The sequence below is a fragment of the Mustela nigripes genome, chromosome 2 (genome assembly GCF_022355385.1).
Source record: "Mustela nigripes isolate SB6536 chromosome 2, MUSNIG.SB6536, whole genome shotgun sequence".
Taxonomy (NCBI): Eukaryota; Metazoa; Chordata; class Mammalia; order Carnivora; family Mustelidae; genus Mustela; species Mustela nigripes.
The window spans coordinates 63,454,516-63,470,911 of record NC_081558.1 but is presented as its reverse complement, the minus strand read 5'-3'; the positions used below and the strand labels follow the sequence as shown (position 1 = coordinate 63,470,911).

At 46.4% G+C, this 16,396-nt stretch overlaps 1 protein-coding gene across 2 annotated transcripts in view; it reads right to left on the bottom strand.

Annotated features, from left to right (window-relative positions):
• Positions 1-529: 529 nt before the first annotated feature.
• TRANK1 (tetratricopeptide repeat and ankyrin repeat containing 1) overlaps positions 530-16,396 on the bottom strand; it is a 98,335-nt gene continuing 82,468 nt past the window's right edge. For both annotated transcript variants that reach the window (XM_059390593.1, XM_059390592.1), the window contains 6 exons: positions 15,661-15,764; positions 15,417-15,549; positions 10,382-10,527; positions 4,212-7,261; positions 3,235-3,333; positions 530-1,842 (listed from right to left, as the gene is read on the bottom strand). In XM_059390593.1, coding sequence (XP_059246576.1) covers positions 1,742-1,842; positions 3,235-3,333; positions 4,212-7,261; positions 10,382-10,527; positions 15,417-15,549; positions 15,661-15,764 — 3,633 coding nt within the window. In that variant the 3' untranslated portion in view covers positions 530-1,741. The remainder of the gene's footprint in view (positions 1,843-3,234; positions 3,334-4,211; positions 7,262-10,381; positions 10,528-15,416; positions 15,550-15,660; positions 15,765-16,396) is intronic.

Sequence of the window (16,396 nt, the reverse complement as noted above, 5' to 3'; positions counted from 1 at the left end):
CGACTGGGCTTGGGGCACAAAGGGTTCTTGGGCCATTTGACTCCCCCAAAGGGGAAACTGAGGCCTGTGGGGCTATATAAATGCAGCTACCACCCCATACAATATGCATTGCTATCACGGCTGCTTTTCCATGTCTCCATCTCCCTCTCACAGCAGACTCTGAGCCCGCATATAGGCACTCCGTGATCTGACCCACCCCAGGTTACACTGTTCAATAAGCATGGGAGAGGATTCAGCTCTGGGCCTCCTGCCTCCCCGGGCTATGTTCGTGTTGGTGGCAGTCCCAAGAGGCAACCCTGAAGAAATTCCTTACAGTCCACACCCCAAATGTTCAGAAGGCACAGGCAAGCCCTCAAGAGACACCGAAACAAGCCATGAGTCCCCGTGGCCAGAGGGGACTGCATTTCAGAAGGCATGGCAAGCTTCCCCCGGGGTCGGCATCAACCAGCTGACCAGAGAGAACCAGTACTGGGGTTTACCCTTCACTCTCTAAGTGGAAATTAGAAATAAGTAAATGGACGGCTCCAGGTAAGAGAAACAATTTAACTTTATAAAAATGTGATAATACAGTAAGAGTTGATTGGGTTTTTTTCCTTTTTTTTCCGGCAAGTGAAGTTTATAAAAAACACCTGGAATAAAAATTAGAAACATAACCTAATAAAAATTAGAAACAAGGAAACAGAGTCATTTAGAAAGACAATAAAGAGAAAACAATAAGCAGCAAAAGCAGCAGCAACATGGGGAGAAGGTTGGCTCCGCTGTGCGGACAGAGCAATGAAGGACCAACATAACCCAAGCTGTCCCAGCAGGCTGAGCTGGGGGGCAGGGGAGGGGGTGGCAGTAACCAGGAGCGGCATGAAGGCCTCCAGAATGGGACCACACTGACGGCTGCTGGCTCAGTGGGGGCTGGGGCTGAAGCAGTAGCCTCCTTCAGTCAAGAAAAGAGACACATGTAGGGCCACATACAAACACTTTTTGGAATGTCTGCACCATAGCCAAGGCAGAGTTAAGACCACCTTGGAGAGGCAGGCTGGGAACTACCCCCCCGCAACACTCCCCAGGCTTGCCTCCTAGGGCAGAAGTCCGAGGCTCCCGCCCACAGGATGCGGGAGGAGCTCTGGACTACATTCTGAGGTAGTCTAACCGTGACTTGCACAGGGAGCTGAAAATGATCACCAAAAAAATGAAGAGAAGGAGGGCAGAAAAGGCGCACAGACACATAACAGAAGGGACCTTGCTCTTGCTACAAGTAGGTTCACAGATGACCAGAGGGTGTGGCGGGGGTCACAAGTGGCCAGCATTGGGCCCCCAGGGACCCTGGGCACACACGGCTCTTAAACTACCTGACGCTGCAGCTGTGTGAAAGGAGATGAGGGAATCCGAGGAGGGATCTCCCAGCTCAGAGCAGTGCCAACTTTGCAGTGAGGGGTGTCCCTTGCTGATGACTCACATCACAATGGTGATGCACCAGAGAACCTCTAGCATCCCAAGGTGATTTCCACTATGACTCCTCTCATCTGAACAAATTCTAGGGAGATCACTGCTAGACTTACAGGAGAGAGAGTGATCGGATCAAAGCCACCAGTGAGAGAAATAACGAGAACAAAAAATCAAAAGTGTTGCTAGACTCCCCTACTTTTTAAAACTAATTTACATTCCTTTTCTCATCTGCCCAAGCATTCAGAATTTTAAGTCAAGATGGAATGTTCTGAAGGCTTAAGAGGCAGCAACTGTGCAGACGTTAGTATTTTCTCTGCTTTCCACATTTCCGTGGACGCCTTCGAGGACGGAGCTCACCAAAGTCTTCCACTTCATTTTCATAATCATCTTCCTGAACAATACCTATTTCAAAAGGAAAAAATATGTGTTGTGATGAGCACTGAGTGTTATACACAACTAATGAATCGTTGAACACTACATCAAAAACTAATGATGTTGGCTAACTGAACATAAAAAAAAATGGAAACAAAGTACAGAATAGTGATTTCTTTTTTCACTCCACTATTAAATATAACATACTAGGAAACCCTGACATCTCTGTAATTGTTTTAAAATTAAAGTGGGAAAAAAGCCTGATTCAGAGCCCAAGTGAACACCCTTCTCTAGAATTAAGTTCTTACACAGGCTGGTTCCTCTGCCCTCACTTCAGAGACCCTTTAAATGGCAAAGAAATCTAACAAAACCTAAAAACAACCACAAACTTGAGTTGGTATACCAGTTATCTTCTTTATGAAACAATCATAAAGGGCGCCTAGGTGGTTCAGTAGGTTAGGCTTCTGCCTTCAGCTCAGGTTCCTGGGATCGAGCCCTGCATTGGGCTCTCTGCTCAGTGGAGAGCCTGCTTCCCCCTCTCCCTCTCTCTATCTCTCTGCCTGTCTCTGCCTACTTGTGATCTCTCTCTCTGTCAAATAAATAAAATCTTTTAAAAAAAAGAAACAATCATAAAAATCATAGTCCCAGTAGGCACTATATTCTAAAGATTTTTACTGCCATAGATATTTATGCCAGGTCCCTTCTAGTTTTTCCCAGCTCTGGGGTCAGGATTTTCCAGTAGTATAACGGATTAGGAGGACCCAGAGAAGAGAATTTTGGGACACATGAAATACACAGAGTAAGAAGAAATAAAACCCGGCCCGGAGCAGGCAACAATTGGGATGGGCAGGAGGTAAGACTTCCTAGTTGATAAAGAATTTGTCAAGGTAATTCTCACTGTCAGGAGAGAAACTTGACTTACTCCATATAAGCCCTTAACCCTCTATGGGAAGATCAATGCAAGTTTCTCTAAAAATTTTGTTTGCTTTGCTCACAAATATGTTTGTTTTATATCCCCAAGTCCCAAACAGTGCTGATACATACTAGATAGTCAATAAATATTCACTGTCCTACGTGAATGGTTGACACAGGCAGGCATATGTACCAAGAGAAGGCTTTTCAATACTCTGTCTATCCTTGGGAGTCACTGTACTGCATGTGAGTAGTGACTGGATGTCATCTATAAGGAGCTCCCGAGTGGCAAGACGTTGTCGAAAAAGCAATTAAAGCGAGCCCTCACAGTCAGATGGAGAAACTCAGATTCTATGTTGCTAATAATCTGACTGACTGGGGGCAATGCTCCTGGACAGTGACTGGCCACTACTGACATCTTAGGCAAGCCTACGTCACACTGACCTGGGAGTCCGCAGAATCAAGAATTACAACACCCAGAGCACCATCCTGGCTTAAAGGGCTGCTTACCTTCCTCCTTTAAGCGGAGTTCTGTCTTCATCAGCCACTCCCGTGCATCCCTGACTGAGGGGATCAGAACGTTGACCAGCCGAGCCATCACTTCCTCTGCTACAGACACCAAAGAACAAGGGCTCTAAGTGACGGGGCTACAGCAGAGACCAGACTACTCAGTACTAGAGCCAAGGCCCCCACCTCCCAGGAGCCTGTCTCTGTGTTTCCCCAGAGAGGTGCGATGGGGTGAGGACCCACAGCCACCTCCTGCCAGCACAAACATAAACTACAATTAAATGCAGCCTGACACCATCACCTGTGTGTCTATAGAGATTCCCAAGAGGAAACCTCTTAAGGAGGCTTTGTTCAACATGTCACTAAACCTTAAACTGGAGTGTCTGGATTACAGAATAAGTTTTAAACATCTAATTTCACTAATTTTATACATAACATGACTTCCACTCAGTGTTGCTAAGAAATAGCTAATAAGGAAGTTAGAGGAAATCTGATTCAAAGGTCACACAAGAATTCTTATTGTTAAAGATTCATACTGGGTATGGTTTAAGAACCCTCCTAAAAGGAAGACACCAGCTACACACCTCCGGATCTTAGTCAAGGGTTCAGCACAGAGTAGGTGTTCAAGAAACAGTCACTGATGAACAGATTGGAAGCTTACAGAGTTTCCTCAAGACTGAACGTTCTCCCTATAACCTTGCCACAGAACTAGTTAGCCAGCCCTTTTTCTTGTCTGTAGTGCCAAGGAAACCATCCTGGCCCAAGATAATCCCAGTGTTTTAACTGGGGGCCAGGGAGTTCAAAGAATGGGGTTTTGCTGTAATTTGAGAACACATGTTCCTCACTTGTGTCTCTGCCAAGGCTAAGTTCTGTTATCCCCGGGACAGACCTCGCCACCACAAAGGACTTGACTCTGACCTGTGTTCTCAAAGTCTGGGCTCTACCAGCTCCTGGGCCCCCATTTCTAAAGACCCCCTTACCGCCAGCCCAGGCCTTGCGCCTGTAGAGGTCCTCCACTGTATCGGAAACCTTCTTGATGTTCTCTTGGACCTTCCTCTGCAGCATGTGGCTGTGCTCTTTGGAGCCCAAGTGACTGCGGATCCACATGCTCTGCTCAATGTCCTGCACCACCAGCTTGCCTTCAACAATGGCTGGGTCCACCTTCTCCTGGAAAAATTCGGAGTACTTCTGGTAGGCCACCTGCTGCCTCTGATGACCTTCTAGGTGGATGTGCTGCTCGTAAGACTCGCTATTCCTCTCCCGACCCTCCGGGTCTCCTGGCTCGGCCCCGGAAATGGCCACCACCTCTGAAGCCTCTCCCTCAAATGCTTTCCCGGGGCTGAAATAGTTGTCGGGACCTCGGGTGAACTTCACCCCACACAGGTCGCACTGGGTCCTGTCGACGTCAGCCTTCTTGAAGTTCCCGGCCCCGGGCTCCCTGGTTTCCTCCCGGAAGCACTCAGTCTGCGCACTCACCCTTCTCCTCCAGCTGATGCACAGGGACACCACCAGGCAGGCCCTCCTCAGCTTCCGCTGGATGGAAGCCTTCCGCTGCTTCTGGGAAAGGATGGCAGCAAGGAGGCGGTCCCGGTCTTCCAAGGCTAGCTCATCCGTCTCATCCTGACCAAACTCACACTCTGGCTCAGCAAAGTAGTCCACAGAGTCCATACAGAGCAGGCGGCTCAGTTTCACCTCCTCGTGATAGAGGCCGCGTACCACGGACCCCTTGGTGTGCACACTGTCCCACCGCCAGTGGCAGTCCATGAGGTACTCTTCGTCCCGTTCAGAGAGCAGGTCCTGCAGCGCCTCAGCCACAGACTTCACATTGACCGCCATTAGCACCCGCTTGACCACCTTCAGGAGCCTCTCGGGAACCTGGTCCGGGCGGTCCATGCTCATCAGCTGCAGCCTCGTCTGGATCTCCTGGAAGTGGCGGTACAGAAGAGGTTTGCAGTACGGCTGCAGAAGCTCCTCGGCATTCACCAGCATCACCAGGCACAGCACCAGAGTCCGCTCGGCCTCTCCAGACACTACATAGTCTATCTCACCAAAGGCATCGAGCAAGACATTGAAGTTCACATTCTCATAGCCACAGAGCACCTTGACGAGGTAGGAGAGGTGGAACCGGAAATCCTGAATGGCTCTTGTCACGTCCTTGGGTTTGTATTCCTGAATGATGGAGAACACGTCCCCGAGCTCCCTTTCCTTCTTGCTGAACAGGAACTCCCAGTAGTGCAAGAGCGCAATGTAGCTCTTGGGGAGGCACAGGATGGCATTCTTCCAGAGGCGCGCCAGGACCACCGCACAGTGGACAAACTGGAACTCCAACAGGGCCACCGTATTCCCGATGCTGGGGATGAGCGGTTCTTTGCACCTCTTGACCAGGACATTCATGAAGCGGAAAAAGAGCCTCTTGTAGTCTTCTGGGTTCCGGTATACATAGAACTGATCAATGCAGTTCTCCAGCAGCCGGATGAAGCAAAGGTGGGTCTTCTCAGTACTGTCATCATCCTTGTTGGGTGCCAACATGCCGAATTTTCCTTCTATTCCCTTCATCTTGCTGCCTCTCCCCCTGCCCCTTTCCTCTTTTTCAGCCTCTAGAGCTTTGAGTTCCCTGTTGTAGTTGTCCTCCTCCTGGTGGAGAAGCTTTTCAAACTCCTCTGGATAGTTGGAGGAGACAAGGAAAGCCTGCATGGCACTCAGCCACAAGTCTGTGGACTCCCGGCGGCTTCGTGCCCTTTCGTTTTGAAACAGGAAATGGATATACTCTTTCAGAGCAGATCTGCAGGATCGAAAGGATTTGTAATTTGGTTTGAGGATTTCTTTGCATGCCATGGGGTTTTCTGACAACACTCTCTGATGGAAATGCTTAGGGAAGAGGACATTCAGGAAGGATTTACAAAGGCCATACATATCTGTAGGCAAAATATAACTAATTTCTTCAAGTTCTTCTGCTAAGATTTTAGGGAAGACTTTTTTGGCTTCCAAAAACAACCCACTGATGGCCACCAAGTGCATTTTTGACTGAACCAAACACTTGGCCTCACAACGCCGCAGAGGCCTGTGGAAATCTTTACAGTTTTCATCCTCACATTTCAAGCCTACAATAAACCTCATGCAGACCCCTGGGTAAGTCTTCCCAAGCAGGCTCTGTGTGATCTGACACAGCCTGCCCAAAAGGTGTTTATTGAGGGCTAATTTCACTTGGTCAGTCATTATCAAGAAATAGTCTTTAGTTTTCTTTTCCCTCAAGTTCAAATCCAGGTCCAAAATTATTTTTAATATGGGTCCAGGGTCGTTCTGAGCTATCTGGCAATACTTGGCATCCACCTGAGAAATTCCAAAAAACTCAAAGCAAGACTTGACCATCTCCTTCTCGGCATTGTTGGTCACTCTTTTGAGGGCCCTGACAAGATTGAGGAGGACTTCTAGGCCTCCTGGAGCCAGGGCCAGGACCTTCTCAGCTTCAGCCTCACACTGGCTGGCAGCTTCGTAGAGTGCCTCTACCACTCCAGCTGAGTGATTGAGTGTGTCAAACTTGAAGAAGGCATCCTTGAGCTTTTGAAAGTCTCTCAGGATTACACCCTGGAGGAACTGGGCCTCAGCGATGCCAGACAATTGATTGGTTTGATAGCAGAGGTCAAGGGCTTCTCTCAGAATGGCCTTGGTGTGCTCTACATCTGAATCCCTGGCCACATTGAGGCGGGCAGCCCCCAGCAGACAGGAGGCCTGAAAGTCCTTGTCGGCAGTGAGCCTGGCAGCCTCCAACAGGCAGCCATGTTGTTTCATCAGCAAGGCAGCCTCTTCTCTCCGACCCTCCCTGTTCAGCAGGTCTGCAGCTTCTGCCAGCCGTCTGCGAGACTTCAGGAACACCAGCTGGTCTTCTGTGTCTAGCTTCGAGAGGACAGCCATCATCTCCTTGATCTTATTTGCACTCAGGTACTTTGCTGCCGCTTCCAGGTAAAACTGACTGGCAGAATAAGACAGCTTGGATATGGGAAGGGTCTTGGCCCTTAGCATTTCTTCATACCTACAATGACAGACAACACAAATGCCAACTCATTACCACCCAATAGAAAGTATTCTCCAAAATACAGCACAGAGTCAGTTAACTACAATTCCCACATATAGATATAAATTACAAAATAGGACCTAAACCAACCAGCATCTTTACAAAGCTTCATTTCACACAGATAGAATTAATTCTTTATTCTCCAAAGGAACCAAGCATTAGTATACTTAATTAATGAAACATAATAAAGTTGCAACCTAAGCAAAGGGAAGCTAGGTCTCAAAGTCGATTTGAGGGGCAATAATTATGCATAATCAAAATTATCCCTAAAAAAAAACAACAACTTAAACATTCATAAAAACATGATAATCATTTTGGGTCTACAAATTCCATTGAGTCCGAGACAGGACTAATGAGAAAGAATGAAGATGGAGACTGCACACATTCCAGCAGGACATTAACCTTCCTCTTATTACCCAAACTGTGATTTTTCTCTTCTACAGGTATGCATGTGGTTGAGTTAGAGTGAGATTAATGAGGCTCTGAATGCTCCCCTTTAGTCTGCTGATCAAAGTCAATATATCCCACTCTGTAGTCCCACAGTTTTCAAGGCACTGGAACAATCCAATAAAACATGCTTGCTTTTGAACTCTCATTGGATAAAATCCATCTCATCACAACCAGGAAAGTGCCCAGGTGCCTTATGATGCCCCAGAGTTATGCTATAAACATCAGGTTTCCTAGTAGAACAGGTTTCCTATGAGGGGTGTAAATAAAGATGAAGAAAGGGAGTATACTTCACATGTGAGCACTGGCTGATGGAGTAAGGAGTAGTTTTAGCAAGTATAAAGAACTACCAAGGTATTTTCTTTTCAAATGTAAAGTGTCCTTAAAGCACTTTGAGTCAGGCCAGGTAGCAGTTGAATTCTACACCTAGTATTGATGGTGTTCAAAAGACACTCAAATAGATCTAGTGTGAGGCTTCAGTTAATACTCAGATTACACTCAGATCTCAACTTAACACATCATTAGAAACTCTCTGTTGTATACCTCAATAAAGCTGAAAAAAATAAAGAAAAAAGATGTTTCTGGGGAAAATCTGTGACTATTTAAGGTTCCTCTGGAAAACTGAGGACAGAAGGTTAAATAACTAATTAAAAGTTTCTTTAAAAAAAAAAAAAAAAAGCTCTCAGTCGGTTTTGTCATGTCATATGAACTCACAAGGGAATTGGCCTGGTCAATTACTCCCACCACCACTGCAGAGCACCCTGATAACTGGATACCCAATAAATGTCATAGCTGGCATCCTATTATGGACTGATAGTTTGTGTCCCTTAAAATTCATACATTCAGGCCCCAACTCCCAGTGTGGTTGTATTTAGAGTTGGAATCTCTAAGGAAGTAGGTTACAGGGGCGGTGCCCTGATTCAACAGAAGTAGTGTCCTTAGAAGAAGACTCCAGAGAGGGTCACCCGGGTGGCTAAGTTGTTTGGGCATCTGACTCTTGGTTTACTCAGCAGGGGGGCCTGCTTGAGGATTCTCTCTCTCCCTCTGCCCCTCCCCTCAGCCATGCACACAAAAATAAATTAATTTTTTTTAAAAGAAGACGATACCAGAGAGTGAGTTCTCTTGTGTTCTCGTCTCTTCAAGAGCCAAGGAAAGGCTGCATGGGGACACAGGGAGAAGTCAGCAATCTGCAAGCCATTGAAAGAGCCCTTAGCAGTAGCCCTGCTGGTCAGAGCCTTGATCTGAGACTTTTAGCTTCCAAAAGTAGGAGAAAATAAATTTCTGTCGTTTAAGCACCCCAATGTATGGCATTTCATTACAGTAGCCTGAGCTGACTAATACACAGCCATTACATATATCCCATATATAACAGTACCACAGACCTGGATAGAAGAATATGCTCATTTACCAGCCATGGCCCTGAATGCCTACTTTCATTTCCAAAAAAAAAAAAAACCTCAAGGTACTGAGTACCTTTATTGAGGTACTGGTTGAGCAAGTATATTAATTTGTGAGAATTGTGTGTACCTTTTTGAATATATATTGTACTTTAATAAATATATATTATATATTATACTTTAATAAAAGCTGACTTAGAAAATAAAAATCTGAAGTTTGAACATCTAGGTCAGATATGTTCATTTTGCCATGTGTATAATTTGGTAGAAAGCCAAAAATAAATAAATAAATAAATAAAGTAGAACCAAACCACACCCTATTTTCCCAGGAGCTAAGAGAGGACTCAAACTCCTGCTCAACAGAAATGCAGGCTAGCAGACTCTGATTCTAGCCGTCCCATACACCAGGAAGACCTCCTAGGGGGCATCAATAGCATGCTATTTCTATATTCCTTGTCAGCCATGAACCCCACCATCTCCACTTCACCTTTGGAATATGAACTGGGCTAAAGGCTCAAGAAGGCCTCCAGTGGGTCAAGTATAAAACTTATGAGGGTATGTGTTCACACATATCATACACATAGGTATGAGTGCATGGCTGAGGATCTGCCAGTAGATTGTAGTAAAGCAAAATCCTGACGGCCCACTAGTGCTCTTACCTTTATCTATCCAGTCAGCAAAACTGTGAACTCAACAGGTAAAGGTGGAGAGGACAGAACCATCATTAAGCACCATGTGTGTTACGTACACACCTGTAACACACCGTTCACCTTCTTCTACCCCCTCTCCTCATCACACAGTGTCGAAGCTTACGAAAAGAGTAGAGTATAGGAAATATACATATACTGAGACTGCATATACTAAATGCACTGCAATGGCTATCAATGAGGAGAGAACCAGAATGAAGACTGGCCATGAAGAGAAAGAGGATAAACAAACTAAAACCGATGATGGGTTTGCTGTGAAAAGATTATATTCCACTCTTTTTCCTCCCACACTTCCCATTCAACTCCTCGGTTAATCCATTAGGCTTAGCTCTTGCCTTCAAGGAGCTCCGGCTCCGACAGATGCTCTCCAAGGAGCATCCAGTACTGATGCCACCACTCAAGTGGAAGGACGACTTTGGCAAGCCACTTGAGAAGAGCAGGATAACACCATCCAGGGCAGGCCGACCCAGTGGGGCAGTGGGAGGGAGGGAGCAGGGTGGAGGAAGGGAGAGAATAAAACTACCTACTTTTCCACTGCGATAGCAGCTTCTTCAAAGAGCTCCTCTTGGCAGTACATTTTAAGTGCTAGATCGAATTCCTGAATCTGCTCAAAGCATCTGAAAGCATCTTTGTAGCACTGGCTTCGCTTATAGAAACAGGCAGCATCTCTTATCTAGGACAGAGTAAAACATACTCTTAGAGTATTCATAGCATAACTTTTTATCTTAAAAATAAGCCAACATCATGAATAATAATGTCTGCTATTTGTTAGGATCCAGCAAAAACACTAAGACATAGATAATATTAGGAAAACAAATCTGATATAGAGAGAAAAACAAAGTTAAATCCCAACCTCATACCACACACAAATTTAACCTTCAGATAGGTCAAAGATCTAAATATGAGAGCTATTAGAAGAAAATGTATGAGAATATCTTTGTGACCCTGAGGTAAAGAAAGTCTTCAACAAAACCCAAAACACTCAAACTTCAGGGGAAAAACTGATGGATTTGATTACATCACAACTGTTGAACAAAGGGCATGTGAAATAGAGTTAACAGAGAAAGGGCAAACATCAACACCTAGATCAGCATTGTCAAATAATCTTACCATGAAGATGGAAATGTTCTACATCTATGCTAGCCAATATGGTAGCTACTAGCCACATGTGAATAGTGAGCACATGAAATGTGGATAGCGTAACTGAGGAACCAAATTTTTTATTTTGTTTCATTTTCATCAGTTTTAACCTTATTTTTCACCTCTGGCTAATGGCTACTATATTAGACTGGACAAGTCTAGAACATTAAATGAATTCCTACAACTACAAGAAAAAGACTCCTGGAAACCCAAAAGAAAACTAGGTAAAGGATATAAAGTGGCAGGGGGGAAACTTGAATGACTAACAAATTAATGAGGATGCTCCAACTACACTAATAAAGAAATGCAAATTGAAACCACAGTGAGATACACCCATGAAGTTTGGCAAAATTAGAAAAATCAGAACCCACTGAATGTGGTCAAGAAGTTGGGGCACCTGGAATCCCAATGCACAAACTGGCACAGCTGTTCTAGAAAGAAAAGTGGCTTACACCTTCACTTAGTGAAATTAAGTACATACATACTCTAGGGCCAGCAAGGCCCATTCAAGCTGTACCCAGGACCGGAAGGAGGTGCAGTGCTATATGTGGCAGCCAGAAGTTGGTGGCAACTTGGACGTTCACCACTGGGGAAATGTATAAGTCAAATGCAGGGATGCCCATTGAAGAAAACTCTCAGGGTTCTGAAACCTGATCAGACCTTAACACTAAAGTAGGGCATGAAAAACGTAAAAAACAAAACAAAGCAGAAAAATATGCCATCTAAACAAGCTTAAAATATGTATGTATAGAAAAATTACTATCTGCTCTTCAATTATGCATGCAAATGGGGGTTCCACATTAAATGCACTGGAATGGCTGCCAGTGAGGAGAGAATGGGAACAGACACCAGCCATGAAGAGGAAGAGGATAAACAGAAAAAAACCACCAGTGGGTTTGCTGTGGACACAAAATTATATCCCACTCTTCCTCCCACAATTCCACCAGCCCCTCGGACAATCCTTTATGCTTGGCTCTCCCAACGTTTGTCCAAATTCCCTTCCCATCACCTACACCACCCTCATGGCAATCCAAACCATATCATCCAGCCTCAGCCACTGCTCCCCACTGGCCTGTCTGCTTCTACTCTTGCTGCCTACCAACCTCTACCCAGAGCATCCAGACAATGAGCTCCATGTTCTCCAGCAGTCAGAACCTTCCACTGTCTCCTTGTCACATATGAACAAAATCCAGTCCCTACCACGGATGTCGAGGCCCTACCTGATTTGCTCCTGCCACCCTCTCTGGCTCATTTTACCACTTCTACCCACTCACTCTGCTCTAGCCCAACTAGCTGTTCCTTGTTGTTCTTCAAGCTCTCCCACATGCTCCCACCTTGGTGGGCTCTTGCCTGCAAGCATGCTTTGGCCTGCGATGCCCTGAAGCAATTCTCTCAGTCTCTGCTCAAAAGCCAGCTTCCTTAACTACAGAGAACAAACTGAGGATTGCTGGAAGGAGGTGGGTGGGGGATGGGCTTGATGGGAGATGGGTATTAAGGAAGGCACTTGTGATGATGGGCACTGGGTGTTATACGTAAATAGCGAACCAATGAACTCTTCTCCTAAAACCAATATTGAACTGCATGTCAACTAACTAGAATTTAAATTTAAAAAAAAAGAACAAACAAAAAAAGGCAGCTCTCTGCCCTCCCCCTGCCTAAAAACAGCAGCACCTGACACCTCTCTCCCCTCACCTAGTTACCTAGCCTCATCAGCCCTGGCGTCTCCTATGCTAGACTGTCAAGTCTGTCATCCCTCTCCCCCACGAGGAAGGAAAGGGAAGCTCTCTCAAGGCAGGGGCCCCTCTGCTGCCAACTGCGGGCCACTGAGCACCCACAGTGCCCGGCACCCAGTAAGGGCCCATCTCTTTGTTGAATATTTCATTTCATAATTCTAACTAGTGGTACCTGACGTCCAAAGAGAAAACAAAATCCAAGTGAAACAAGACAAAACACATACACCAGGCCCTTTAATAAATCTTAGCTGGCTTTTATTTTTCTAGACAATCTACACCAAGTGCCAAAATACAAAGAAGATTCAGGTATGAGGTTCTTTAGTGTCCAGAGACCTAACAGAGCAGGGGGCATCTAGGCCCATCTCAGCCACAAGAATACAATCCCAGAACCAGAGCACCTACCACCCCATCTCTCGTCCACTCCTGACAATGCTGATTACTCAGAAGGAAAACCCCAAGTGGGAATGCACGCCCTTGTAGGTGCCAAGAATGTGCCTAACCAGAGAGAGAGAGCAGCGGGATGGCTAAAGAAATTGCCCTGCTCTACACGCTCTGCTCCCAATGGGAGGAGTCCCCACCTGCCATCCTGAGCAAGGGCCTTAAGAGGTTTCCAGGGAAACCATGTTACTCTCAAGAAAGAGGCAAGAAGCAGGTGATGCAAAGGAATCCCTGGGGGAAAAAAAAAAGGCTTGCACCTCCAGGGCCCCATCACAAAACATTTGTTTGTGGGGGTAGCACACATGTGGGAGCTGGGAATACGGAGGAGATTTGGTCTGAGGATGTTGATAAAGGCTGCCACCAAACTGATCAACTTGAACCATGCTGGTTAGTTTGGTGGGAGGACCACATGACACCAGCTCAGGTTGGACCACCTTCCAGGGAGGAGCCTAGGCAAAGAAAGGAATGAGACCATCCCCGGGGTGGGGCTTGAAGCTGCTAGAACATATGGGGGAGAGGAAAGAGAAGACCTGCCACCAGAGGTTAAGCCCTGGAAGGAGAAGGAAACAAGGAAGGCTGTGTTTCCAGGAGCAGGATGGCCTCCACATTTTGAAGGCACTGAAGTCCCTAGGAAAGGAACATAGGCTGTACTTATGGCCTCTTGGTCCCCATGCCTCCTACTTTCTGAGGAAGAGCTTGCCAGGCTGGGGGAGGCAGGTGGGCAGTGTGAGTAAGGAGAAAATCTCTGACTCAGTCATGGCAGGCGCTGGTGGGTAAAAAGAGGAAGAAAAGGCTTAGGCTGCTTCCCTGTAGCTGTCACCACTTAGGGTCCAGGTGGTGGCACGGGAGACGGAAGGGTTGGCAGCTAGGGAAGGTGGTAAGGTTGGAGGCAACCCTAGTTTCTAGAATCTTAGGACCCAAACTCCCACCCACCCTGAAATCCCTATATCTCATCCCCATCTCCCACAGCCTAACAAGTCACATCTCCTAATAAACATGGGGCAGGGCAGGAAGTACCAGGAGGGCCTTATGGTCTTTAAACAGACTTGGGGCCACACTTCAAAGTCCTCAGCAGGTGACATCCCCACCCCACCCAGTATGCAGGGTGCTCTGAGGATCCAGGAGCTAATACATTTCACAGAGAGATGTGGAAACCTACCCCTTCCTGGAGGGACATAAAGTCCCTATAGCAGTGGGGGTAGGGGGATGCAGTAGCCCCAGCTGGGCTTTCTAGAGCACAGGTTTTCAAGCCACCGAGCTCTACACCTCCAGTCCCTCACAACTGATACACTGGAAATGAATCGTGTGGGGTACAGCATGGTGGCTATAGTTAACACTGTCTTGTCTGTTTGAAAGTTACTAAGAGAATAGATCTTAAAAGATCTCATCACAAGAAAAAAAAAAACTTTGTAATTCTGTATAGTGATGGATGTTAAAGAAACTTAGTACAGTGATCATCTCACAAAACATCCATATATCAAATCATTGTGTTGTACCCCTCTCACCGATAGCATTTTACATGCCAATTATAGCTCAACGATAAAAAAGACAAAGGAATCGCTAAAAAAAATCATCACCACTTGCACGTTATGGCAATGCCAAAGTGCTGTAACAGTCTCTCACTGGTTACTTTCATCTTCAGTGTTAATCTCATTGCAGACAAATAAAAATCTGTGGCCCGCCACCAGCCTGCCAGCCATTCCATGAGTAGTTGTTTTAGACTGTGCTTTCTGCAATGATGGAAATATTCTGTAACAATGAGCACTTGAAGCGTGGCTAGTGAGACTGAGGAACTGTATTTGTAATTTTATTACATTTTAATTAACTTAAATTATAAATTAAATAGCGACACGTGGCTAGTGGCTACCAGATTGGTTGGCATAGATCTAGAGCAACTGCTGAGAACACGGAAAAACCGCCATGTCAATGCCAGGCCATTCACGCAGGCAGACTCCAGACCGAACGTGGAGGACAGGAAGGCAGGAATATCCCAAAACCCACCTCCCCTCTGATTGGAAGAGCTGGCCTCCCTGTGATTAATATCAGGTGAAACATCCACACAGGTGTGGACATGCATGCGCACACACATCTTTGGAGCTATGTAAATGCTCCGGCAAGTGGAGAGAGAATGGCTGCCCTACAGTCCTCAGAGCCGACCTTTCTCTCTTGCGAGGCCTGGAGCTCTTCCCTGACACAAGCAGGGGCTGAGGGAGCCCAGTTCTCCCTGCGGCAGCACAGGCTGGGTCCATACCTTCCCCAGCCTCTCACACAGCTGGGCGGACAGCTGGAACTCCTTGGCGTAGCTCAGGCACTTAAGAGACAGCTTTGGCTCCTTGCATTCCAGATAGGTCTTGGCCAGTTCCAAGTACTCCACCTGCTTCTCCCTGAAGAAGGGAGAGAAAATAGAGTACCCACCGAATGGTGACCTAGCCCCAACAGATCCCACCACCTGATCTCACCAGAGCAGCCCTGAGATGACCCCCGGGGAGTCTTACTTGGGGCTGACTTTCTTGGATTTCATGTTCAGGGCGGTGTTGTGGGCCAGCGCCAGCTTCTCTTTCTCAAATGCACCTCCTTTTTGGTAACACTTGGCTGCGACCTAAAATGGGCAAAAAGTCTTGATTCCCAGCAAGGGAATGGACGTGACATACAGAACAAGGGTTAAAGCACATGTGCCATGTTTGCGCTGACAAGGGAATGATTCTCACTCCAGCCACGCCTGAGGCCGAGGAGCAGGAATGTGCTGATGAGCTTAAAAAAAAAAAAAAAAAAAAAAAAAGGCCCCACAGGCTAAAACCCAGTAATGTTACCAGCAAATACTTTTCCACTCAAAGGTTCCTTTTGAACACGCCCAGAGAGGTGCCTGGGTGGCTCAGTTGGTTAAGCATCTGCCTTTGCCTCAGGTCCTAATCTCAGGGTCCTGGGATGGAGTCCGGCATTGGGCTCCCTATTCAGCAGGAATCCTGCTTCTCTTCCTCCCTCTGTCCCTCCATCCCCACTCATGTGCACATGCGTGTACTCTCTCTCTCAGATAAATAAAATCTTGAAAGTGCCCAGAATCCATGGAAAAGCAATACGGGATATATTTTTATAAGCTGCCATAATTAACACCCTTACTTAATCTTCCAGTAGCCATGTGTGAGAAGTTTCATCCTTCTCATTGTATACATGGAGCCATGGGCCTAAAGTCACCCAGTGGCTCTTCTGGGTCCCACACAGGTTTTCTCTAGT